Source organism: Schistocerca americana, chromosome 11, assembly GCF_021461395.2.
Source record: "Schistocerca americana isolate TAMUIC-IGC-003095 chromosome 11, iqSchAmer2.1, whole genome shotgun sequence".
NCBI lineage: Eukaryota > Metazoa > Arthropoda > Insecta > Orthoptera > Acrididae > Schistocerca > Schistocerca americana.
This window is the reverse complement of record NC_060129.1, coordinates 165,246,619-165,258,799: the sequence shown is the minus strand read 5'-3', so window position 1 is coordinate 165,258,799 and position 12,181 is coordinate 165,246,619. Positions and strand designations below refer to the sequence as shown.

Sequence of the window (12,181 nt, the reverse complement as noted above, 5' to 3'; positions counted from 1 at the left end):
TGGTTTTATCGAGCGCCAGGCTCCCTACAAATTACTGTAAATGCAATAGCGTAGTATTACTCAGCTCCAGTTCACTATCACAGAAAATGGACAAGTTTTAATAAAATTATTTCACTGGAATACTTCAGTTAATCTCACTGAATATTTTTACATAATTTCTTCCGCTCCGGCTATCAGACATTGTGCTGTAAAAAAATATTTTTAAATGTACCGCGTAATGGCGGCTAATTGTTAACAATCAGAGATCACTGTTACTCGCTCCGCAGCAGCTGGAAACATGCTAAATAATTTTCATTAGATATTCTTTTCATAAGATAAATGTGGCGTAGGTTCTTGAAATAACACACGGAGATCACTTTATACTAATATATTCTTACTAGGACACAGTTTACACCATTAAATATTTGCAATTAGGTTACGACAGAAACAAATGCTAGCGCAGCAGAACAGCTTGCGTGCCTTATTCCAGCTAACACCAGAGCGAACAGAACAAAACAGACTAGAGAGAAGAATGAACATTGCATTGTGTTTTATACTCTTACAGAGATGATAATACTTCTTTTAATTACCTACACATTATAAGCTCATACACTAAAAATAATGTCTTTTCTGCATTTATCGATATATATTGTATATTTTTACAGTCAAATCAATGATAAATCAGTGTTTGCAATTGATTTTTAGTCACATACAGTCATTTTTATTTATGTTTCACCTCGATAATGGTGAATATTGCAAAAGGGATACTACACAGGTAACCATTCAGCTCTCCACCCTTCCCGGGTTCGATTCCCGGCGGGGCCAGGGATTTTCTCTGCCTCGTGATGGCTGGGTGTTGTGTGATGTCCTTAGGTTACTTAGGTTTAAGTAGTTCTAAGTTCTAGGGGACTGATGACCTACGATGTTAAGTCCCATAGTGCTCAGAGCCAGCTCTCCACCCACGTGTGCAGTGCCGACCATCAATCCTCCCACTGGCACAGACGTGCTCTCTACATTCTGTGCTGAGGGCAGCTTTTGTTTCGGCTGTAGGGGAGAGTGGGGCACATTGAACCATAAAAAATATTTCTCCATGTTACTCATCCAATAATTTTATTACACAGTTGTGATTTACAGTTGTTACAGTTCAATCATTCAAGTAGCAAATGGCCTTATATGATTGCATTGTCATTAATTGTTTTTTAGCTGCAGGCCTTTGAAGAAAATTTGGTAAATGGTTCATTGTGCCCCACATGTGCGGTACAATGAACCACATTAAACAGGTTAATTGAAAGAGCCTATTTAGCATACAAAGTAAGTGTAAATATACTTAAAACATAATGTGTACATATATTCCATGTGTGAATCATATAATTACATCTGTAGGCACACAATCATGTTATTTATTTTGCAATTACCGAACATCAGTGGACTCGAAGCTGATTCCAGATTTGAAATATGATTTTTGTCTCTTTGTCACACCATCAGTAGCAGGTCGTAGGAGCACATAAAGTATGTTGCTATCTGGAACAAAACCTTCATCCTTTACCTAATTTTTTCTCCTGCTCCACAGAAAATACCTTACAATTGTCACAGTTTGGTGTCAATCTTTCTCTGGAACCACATTTAATGCCTTGAACATATCAATGAAGAATTGGGTAAGGTATTAAATGAGATTTAGCTGCTTGGTGAACTGCCATGCCCTTATTAAGAACATCGCGTACAGCTTCTTGCATAACGTAATGGTCAGTTTTAGCTCTGTTCGTCTTCCTGCGGTATGAAAGAATCATCTTCAAACCTGATAATATAAAACAGGACTGCTGAACGTCTGTGATTTAAAAGCCTTAAATTCCTACACATATGTTTTACCCATGCTAAGGAAACAAACACAGAGTGCTTGTATTGGACACTTAAAAGATTCCTGGGGCACAACGAACCATGGCCCATTGTGCCCTGGGAGAGCTTGGTTCAATGTGCTCCAACAGTACATATTTCAAACAAGACTCATGTGAGGTTATGTATGAACATTGTTAATATTTGAAGATCTATATCATTAAAATACAGTACTGATATTGCTACAATGACTTACTTTGTCTAAAATTTGGTGACAAAGGAGTGAACAAAATTCAATCTATGTCCCCAAAAATTATTTCACTGTCGCGAAACTAACATATCACCACTACAACACTAATGGCGGGAACTAGATACTGCAGAAAACAAGTGTCAGTTGGTAGAGCAGTACTGACGACATATGCACAGAGGAAAAAATAATTTACCACCTTATACTGAAATTATGCTACGTGATTCATTGTGCCCCGTGGTTCAGACTGCCCCACTCTCCCCTACTGCTCGCTAAGTGCTGGTACCTGTGCTGATAGCCGGTGTTCCGGCCATTATGCAATGCTTACCTGGTTTCTTGAAAAGTAATAGCTGAAAAAATTTGATACAGGGTGGCGCACGAAATGTGTTACCAATAGTTTCTTTCACAATTTACGACGCACAATAGATATCCCGCTGGGATCTCTACAGCAGTACCAGCAGAGCTTGGAAAAACAAATTAATTACGGAATGACGTGTAATTCACGATATTGCCGCTAGGAGACTAGTAAGCAGCAATGGCTGACAATGGAAGACTGACGACACAGCAACGATCGGCAATTGTGTTACTTTTTCGTGAAACGAAAAGTCTTGTTGCGACTCAGAGGCGTTTCCGAAAACAGTTTAACACACGATGGGTCCCTGGCGAGAAGACCACCCACAGGTTGTACGATAAATTTGTACAGGAAGGAACAGTATTGGAAGCGAAGCGACCTTGGCCTAAGCCTGTTTGTTCGCCGGAGAATATTGAAGCGGTAGGAGTTGCTGTACAGAGAAGTCCCGGGAAATCGTGTAGAAAGGCAGCGGTGCAACTGGGAATATCCAGACGCTGCATTCAACGCATTCTTAAAAGTGACCTCCGTGTGGTACCCATACAAGATGACCTGTGCACAGAAGCTCACTGAAGAATACAAGCAGCAGAGACTACCGTTTGCTCAGTGGGTGGAGGATAGGGAAGAAACTCTCAACAACGTTTGGTTTTCAGACGAGGTGCATTTTTATTTAGACAGTGTGGTTAACAAACAAAATGTACGCTTTTGGGCCACTTAAAAACCACAAGTGCTTCATGAGCGACAACATTATACGCTGAGGATTACAGCTTGGGCAGCAATTTCCAGTCACGGACTTACTGGGCCCTTTTTCTTTGAAGAAACTGTGAACAGCGAGCGTTATTTGAGCATGCTTCGCAATAAGCTTCATTCCACAGCTTCTTGCTACTGCCTTGCCCTTCAACACGCAGTGGTTCATGCAAGATGGAGCAAGGCCACATACTGCAAGGGCAAGTGCTCTACCAACTGAGCTACCCAATCACGACTCACGCCCCGTCCTCACAGCTTTACTTCTGCCAGTACCTCGTCTCCTACCTTCCATACTTTACAGAAGCTCTCCTGTGAACCTTGCAGAACTAGTACTTGCCCGTGAAAGGCAAAGGTCCCGAGTTCGAGTGTCGGCCAGGCACACAGTTTTAATCTGCCAGGAAGTTTCATATCAGCGCACACTCCACTGCAGAGTGAAAATCTCATACTATGTTGGAGTTTTTACACGAGCATTTCGGCATGCGAATTATTTCACTCAGGCTTCCAGGTCGCTTCAATGATGGACAAAATTGGCCCCCCAATAGTCCAGACCTCAATCCGTGTGACTTTTTTCTTTGGGGGTACCTAAAGGAAAGAATTTTCCCGAAACGTCCACGTGATTTAATGGAGTCCAGAAGACGTATTCTTCAAGCTTGCAGTGAAATTACAAAAGACATGTGCCGTAGGGTAATCACTAACTTCAGGGTTCGTTTGAAGGAAGTTAGGGAAACGAAATGGTGGGCATATTGAGCATGTGCTGAGTTAGAACAAATCTCCATGGACGGCTCTTCATTGTAGTATACGTTCCTTTCAGATTGTATAGACAATAAAGTTTATATTCAAAAACAAAATGGTAACACATTTCATGCGCCACCCTGTCTTTGCACATCTTGCAGTCTGAGATCTTCACCCGATAATGAAATCAGTTCCTTTTCGTTATTGGTCATATTTATTGTCTTGCGTCTAATTAAATAAGCCAACGGCCTTGCCGCAGTGGTAACACCGGTTCCCGTCAGATTACCGAAGTTAAGCGCTGTCGGGCTGGGCTAGCACTTGGACTGGTGATCGTCCGGTCCGTCGAGCACTGTTGGCAAGTTGGGTGCACTCAGTCCTTGTGAGGCAAACTGAGGAGCTACTCGACTGAGAAGTAGCGGCTCCGGTCTCGTAAACTGACATGCGGCCGGCTGAGCGGTGTGCTGACCACGTGCCTCTCCAACTCCGCATCCAATGATGCCTGTGGTCTGAGGATGACACGGTGGCCGGTCGGTCCCTTCCAAGGCCTGTTCACATGGAGTTTAGTTTAGTTTTATCAAATTAAATAAAACATTGCACAAAACTATAAAACGCATTGCGCTTACTTTGTATTTGGTTGATTTTAACTCATACATTGCAGTGAGTGAAATAAAGATAAGACATGGAAATCTATATTCACTAATCAGTTGCCACATGTATGAAAGAACAAAACCTGAGAACGGCTTGAGAGATTTTGCTTGAGAGATTTTTTGTTTTGCTGTGTTCCTAATTGTGGACTGCAATGACATTGTCGACATGGAAAAGAAAATTTAAAAAAAATATTTAGTTTTGCAATTCTTGTGTCATATTTCCATAGCAAAACATAACTTTGGCAGTTAAAATTATAAAATGTATAAACACATGTTGTTGTTGTTGTTGTTGTTGGTGGTGGTGGTGGTGGTGGTGGTGGTGGTGTCTTAAGCCCAGAGACTGGTTTGATGCAGCACTCAATGCTACTCTATCCTGTGCAGGCTTCTTCATCTCCAAGTATCTACTGCAACCTACATACTTCTGAATCCGATTAGTGTATTCATCTCTTGGTCTCCCGCTACCAATTTTACGCTCCACACTTTCCTCCAATACTTAATTGGTGATCCCCTGAAGCCCCGAATGTCTCCTACCAAATGATCCTTTCTTCTACTCTCGTTGTACCACAAATCTCCCTTCACTCCAATTTTATTCAGTACCTCCTCATTAGTTACGTGATTACCCATCTAATCTTCTGTAACACCACATTTCGAAAGCTTCTATTCTCTTCTTGTCTAAACTATTTATCGTCCGGTCTTCGCTTCCATACAGGGCTACACTCCATACAAATGCTTTCAGCAAAGACTTCCTGACATTTAAATCTATACTCGATGTTAACAAATTTCTCATCTTCAAAAACGCTTTCCTTGCCATCGCCAGTCTACATTTTATATCTTCTCTACTTCGACCATCATCAGTTATTTTGCTCCCCAAATAGCAAAACTCCTTTACTACTTTAAGTGTCTGATTTCCTAATCTAAACCCTCAGCATCGCCCGACTTAATTCGACTACATTCCATTATCCTCGTTCTGGTTTTGTTGATGTTCATCTTATATCCTCCTTTCAAGACACTGTCCATTCCGTTCAACTGCTCTTCCAAGTCCTTTGCTGTCTCTGACAGAATTACAATGTCATCGGCGAACCTCAAAGATTATTTATTCTCCACGGATTTTCGCTCCTACTGTTAATTTTTCTTTTGTTTCCTTTACTGCTTCCACAATATGCAGATTGAATAACACTGAGGATAGGCTACAGCCATGTTTCATCCCCTTTTCAAACACTCCTTCCATATCGTGCCTCTCGACTCGTATAACTGCCATAAATACATATGTAATGTATAAAGAGAAATGTTGTTACCAAAAATCTCTAAAAGATGATGATGGATTTACATCAGATTTTTACACTATACTCTGCTGAACATTCAACGGAAATGGACATAAAGGGGGGGGGGGGAAGGTGGAGATGGACACACACACACACACACACACACACACACACACACACACACACACACACACACACACACGCAGAAAGAAAGAGAGAGAGTGAGAGAGAGAGAGAGATTTGGGGAGGAGGAAAAGGTATGGACTTTACTAAACATGGAGCAGAAGAAGATGGACGGGGGTGAGAGGTGCAGGGAGGAGGAGATCTGCAGAGCTACTAAACATCCAGAGGGAAATGGGTGTAGAGAGGAGGGAAGAGCAGATTGACTGGGAGAGTGGCAGCAGGTTGTGGCTCAAATGGTTCAAATGGCTCTGAGCACTATGGGACTTAACAGCTGAGGTCATCAGTCCCCTAGAACTTAGAACTACTTAAACCTAACTAACCTAAGGACATCACACACATCCGTGCCCGAGGCAGGATTCGAACCTGCGACCGTAGCGGTCTCGCGGTTCCAGACTGACGCGCCTAGAAGCGCTCGGCCACATCGCCCGGCGGCAGGTTGTGCACAGAGAAATAGGGAGTGGAGGAGATGGATGGAGAGAGATGGGATGAGAAGATGGGAAGGGAGAGGTGGAACAAGGAATTTAGGATATACATGCAAGCTAGTCAACATTCCATTAGAACTACTGACGCCCTTGGGAGAGCCAGTTCTGACAAATCTCTACCATCTAGTGAGCAAGATGTATGAGACAGGCGAAATACCCTCAGACTTCAAGAAGAATATAATAATTCCAATCCCAAAGAAAGCAGGTGTTGGCAGATGAGAAAATTACCGAACTATCAGTTTAATAAGTCACAGCTGCAAAATACTAACGCGAATTCTTTACAGACGAATGGAAAAACTGATAGAAGCCGACCTCGGGGAAGATCAGTTTGGATTCTGTAGAAATGTTGGAACACGTGAGGCAATACTGACCCTACGACTTATCTTGGAAAAAAGATTAAGGAAAGGCAAACCTACGTTTCTAGCATTTGTAGACATTAAGAAAGCTTTTGACAACGTTGATTGGAATACTCTCTTTCAAATTCTGAAGGTGGCAGGGGTAAAATACAGAGAGCGGAAGGCTATTTACAGTTTGTACAGAAAGCAGATGGCAGTTATACGAGTCGAGGGGCATGAAAGGGAAGCAGTGGTTGGGAAGGGAGTGAGACAGGATTGTAGCCTCTCCCCGATGTTATTCAATCTGTATATTGAGCAAGCAGTAAAGGAAACAAAAGAAAAGTTCGGAGTAGGTATTAAAATCCATGAAGACGAAATAAAAACTTTGAGGTTCACCGATGACATTGTAATTGTGTCAGAGACAGCAAAGGACCTGCAAGAGCAGCTGAACGGAATGGACAGTGTCTTTAAAGGAAGATATAAGATGAACATCAACAAAAGCAAAACGAGGATAACGGAATGTAGCCGAATTAAGTCGGGTGATGCTGAGGGAATTAGATTAGGAAATGAGACACTTAAAGTAGTAAAGGAGTTTTGCTATTTGGGGAGAAAAATAACTGATGATGGTCGAAGTAGAGAGGATATAAAATGTAGACTGGCAATGGCAAGGAAAGCGTTTCTGAAGAAGGGAAATTTGTTAACATCGACTATTGATTTAAGTGTCAGAAAGTCGTTTCTGAAAGTATTTGTATGAAGTGTAGCCATGTATGGAAGTGAAACATGGACGATAAATACTTTGGACAAGAAGAGAATAGAAGCCTTCGAAATGTGGTGCTACAGCAGAATGCTGAAGATTAGATGGGTAGATCACGTAACTAATGAGGAGGTATTGAATTGAATTGGGGAGAAGAGCTTGTGGCACAACTTGACTAGAAAAGGGATCGGTTGGTAGGACATGTTCTGAGACATCGAGAGATCACCAATTTAGTATAGGAGGGCAGCGTGGAGGGTAAAAATCGTAGAGGGAGACCAAGAGATGAATACACTAAGCAGATTCAGAAGGATGTAGGCTGCAGTAGGTACTGGGAGATGAAGCAGCTTGCACAGGACAGAGTACCATGGGGAGCTGCATGAAACCAGTGTGAGGACTGAAGACAACAACAACAACAACAACAACCTAACACATATCCATGCCCGGGGAAGGATTCGAACTGACGGCGCAAAGAGCAAGTCGGTCCGCGATATGACGCCGTTGAGCGCACGGCTAACCCGCGCCGGCAAGCTCTTAATATCATCTGGCGTTACTAAAAAGTTACTCACTACTGGTGAATGATTTTCTGCGCAGTTCATTTTAAAAAGAATAACTAAAATGTATTTGATGTTACGGAAGAGGAAGGACGCGTAATTCATTTCCCCTTGTCTTTATTTATGATGTTAGATTCGCAATCTGAGCATACGTACTAATTGTGTGCAGCAAATGATGGCCACCACATTGAACATCTACTGGCCGGACATGTCGGGACACACTCTATTCCACTCCGTAATTGAAAACGGAAACCACCTGTGTACGTGTACCTCACCCCTCATGGTAATGTACATGTGCGTCAGTGAAAAAGACCAATAAGAAGGTGGACGTAATGTGCTGTTCCAGACTCTTCTGTACCTAAGGTCCATCACCGTTCCCTTTGTATCCCTACTTAATTCGGTGCTCTCCGATACACACGATCGAACAGCGGAGGAGTGGTACTCAAGCGTCAACTTTAGGTTACAATATCTCCGGATGTAATTAACATTTTACAATGCAACAAACGGCACTGATTACGTATTTGTTTATATGTCCAGATGTGCTAACAAAACTAACGGGGTTCCATTTAAAAAACGTAGGTTTGTGTTAAAAAACATACTTCCGTGCATATTTTTATGCTTTGTATTAACCAATTACACTAGCCCCTCTCCTCACGTTCGGTCTGTGGAATCGATTCGTCAGTATTTGATGTGGTTTACGAAATATATCCAGCGGTAACGTTAGGTGACTCACCCTGTATAGCAGTTCATGACATCCATTCTTACAAATGTACTGTTTCTGGTGGAAACACGTCCAGATCATCCGCTCTCAAAAATCCGCCATGTCACTTCCCCACATCCACCACTGCTGGCGGCTCACCTCCAACTGCGCAACGCTACGCGCTGTTCGCATCCAGCTGCCCAACACTACAATGGCAGACAACAATGCAAAACCAGCCACAGACTGCACACAGCACAGCCAGTGATTTTCACACAGAGCGCTACGTGGCGTTACCAATAAGGAAACCTGAACAGCCCACTTACAGTACGAGCACGAGCATATTGACAGCCGTGGCCGGTGCTCGGCTTTTGCAGTACCTGGAGATGCGCTTCGGCGTGGCGGCCCGGCTGTGCGCCAGCATTGCCTTCTCGCTGCAGATGGTGCTCTACATGGGCATAGTGCTGTACGCGCCAGCGCTGGCCATCCGCGCCACCACAGGCCTGGATGAGAACGCCTCCATCCTGGCCGTGGGGCTCATCTGCACCTTCTACTCCACCATCGGCGGCATGAAGGCCGTCGTCATCACCGACGTCTTCCAGGTGAGTCTCTGTCCCTCTGGAAGCTGCTCGTCAGCTGACGCCCTGTTCCACCCACTTCCTCTCCTTGCCCGGCCACCTGCACCTACAACACACGCTGCAGCTCCTGCCTCTCCACGTAAAATACACTACTGGCCATTAAAATTGCAACACCACCAAGATGACGTGCTACAGACGAGAAATTTAACCGACAGGAACAAGATGCTGAGATATGCAAATGATTAGCTTTTCAGAGCATCCACACAAGGTTGGCGCCGTTGGCGACACCTACAACGTGCTGACATGAGGAAAGTTTCCAGCCGATTTCTCATACACAAACAGCAGTTGTCCGGCGTTGCCTGGTGAAACGTTGTTGTGATGCCTCGTCTAAGGAGGAGAAATGCGTACCATCACGTTAATAAAGGTCGGATTGTAGCCTATCGCGATTGCTGTTTATCGTATCGCGACATTGCTGCTCGCGTTGGTCGAGATCCAATGACTGTTAGCAGAATACGGAATCGGTGGGTTCAGGAGGGTAATACGGAACGCCGTGCTGGATCCCGACGGCCTCGTATCACTAGCAGTCGAGATGACAGGCATCTTATCCGCAAGGCTGTAACGGATCGTGCAGCCACGTCTCCATCCCTGAATCAACAGATGGGGATGTTTGCAAGACGACAACCATCTGCACGAACAGTTCGACGACGTTTGCAGCAGCACGGACTATCAGCTCGGAGACCGTGGCTTGACGCTGCATCACAGACAGGAGCGCCTGCGATGGTGTACTCGACGACGAACCTGGGTGCACGAATGGCAAAACGTCATTTTTTCGGAAGAATCCAGGTTCTGTTTACAGCATCATGATGGTCGCATCCGCGTTTGACGACATCGCGGTGAACGTACAGTGGAATCGTGTATTCGTCATCGCCATACTGGCGTATCACCCGGCGTGATGGTATGGGGTGCCATTGGTTACACGTCTCGGCCACCTCTTGTTCGCATTGACGGCAGTTTGAACAGTGGACGTTAAATTTCAGATGTGTTACGACCCGTGGCTCTACCGTTCATTAGATCCCTGCGAAACCCTACAGTTCAGCAGGATAATGCACGATCGCATGTTGCAGGTCCTGTACGGACCTTTCTGGATACAGAAAATGTTCGACTGCTGCCCTGGCCAGCTCATTCTCCAGATCTGTCACCAATTGAAAACGTCTGGTCAATGGTGGCCGAGCAACTGGCTCGTCACAATACGCCAGTCACTACTGTTGATGAACTGTGGTACCGTGTTGAAGCTGCATGGGCAGCTGTACCTGTACACGCCATTCGAGCCCTGTTTGATTCAATGCCCAGGCGTATCGAGGCCGTTATTACGATTTCTCAGGATCTATGCGCCCAAATTGCGTGAAAATCTAATCACATGTCAGTTGTAGTATACTAAATTTCTCCGATGAATACCCGTTTATCATCTGCAGTTCGTCTTGGTGTAGCAATTTTAATGGCCAGTAGTGTAAATGAGACTGCTAGCTTCATTAAGGAAATACTGTTTAGCTCTCTCACGTAAGTTGTTTCCTCACTCACGAACGTGCTCCACACCTGTGGCATGGTAATGAAACGACAAAAGCCAAAATACATGTTTGAAGAATTGCATCATGAAACCACTAAAGAGTTTGTCAAGCGACCATCTTCATCCCACCATCGTAGTAACATACGAGCTGTGGCTAGAAAAAAACCGGACTAGTACTGGTGAAACAATAAAACGAATGCAATAAGGCTGAAAGTCGCGTGGCCTGTCACGTGACTCTCGCTCCGCCTACTGCTCGAGTTTCATCTGCCTCCTGCACTCAGTCTGCCCGTGGCGTCTGTTTTAAGTAGTTGACGTTTTGTCTGTGCGTCGGAAAATGTTGAGTGTACAGAAAGAACAGCGTGTTAACATCAAATTTTGTTTCAAACTAGGAAAATCTGCAAGTGAAACGTTTGCAATGTTACAACAAGTGTACGGCGATGATTGTTTATCGCGGCCACAAGTGTTTGAGTGGTTTAAACGATTTAAAGATGGCCGCGAAGACACCAGTGATGACACCCGCACTGGCAGACAATTGTCAGCAACAACTGATGCAAACATTGAAAAAATCGGTAAACTTGTTCGACAAGATCGCCGTTTAACAATCAGAGCAGTGTCTGAGTTAACAGGAGTTGACAAGGAAAGTGTTAGGCAGATTCTTCATGAAAGTTTCAACATGAACAAAGTATGTTCAAAAATGGTTCCAAAGTGTCTCACAATTGAACAGAAGGAACGCCGAAGAATGATTTGTTCTGACATCCTGGAAAAGATTGAAAGTGATCCCACCTTCTTACAAAATGTTATTACTTGCGATGAATCGTGGTTTTTTACTTACGATCCCGAAACTAAACGCCAATCGATGCATTGGAAAACTCCTGGTTCTCCACGACAAAAAAAAGCACGAATGTCAAAATCGAAATTCAAGGCAATGATGATTGTTTTTTTTTTGACATCAAAGGGATTGTGCACATTGATTGGGTACCAGAGGGACAAACAGTGAATCAGCATTACTACATTAGCGTCCTGGCTACCCTACGTGAGCGAGTACGGAGAAAACGGAACGATTCGTGGAGAAAAAAGTCATGGATCCTTCACCAAGACAATGCCCCAGCTCACAGTGCGTTGTCAGTGAAGACGTTTTTGGCAAAACACAACATTCCCATCTTAGATCATCCACCCTACTCACCTGATTTGGCCCCCTGTGACTTTTTTCTTTTCCCTAAAGTCAAGTCAGCTTTGAAAGGAAC

General features: G+C 43.9%; 1 protein-coding gene across 1 annotated transcript in view; it reads left to right on the top strand.

Moving 5' to 3' along the window:
* Positions 1-12,181, top strand: part of LOC124554209 (putative sodium-dependent multivitamin transporter) — a 390,772-nt gene that overhangs the window by 313,428 nt on the left and 65,163 nt on the right. The window contains exon 4 of the mRNA XM_047128278.1: positions 9,173-9,397. Within this exon, the coding sequence (XP_046984234.1) occupies positions 9,173-9,397 (225 nt within the window). The remainder of the gene's footprint in view (positions 1-9,172; positions 9,398-12,181) is intronic.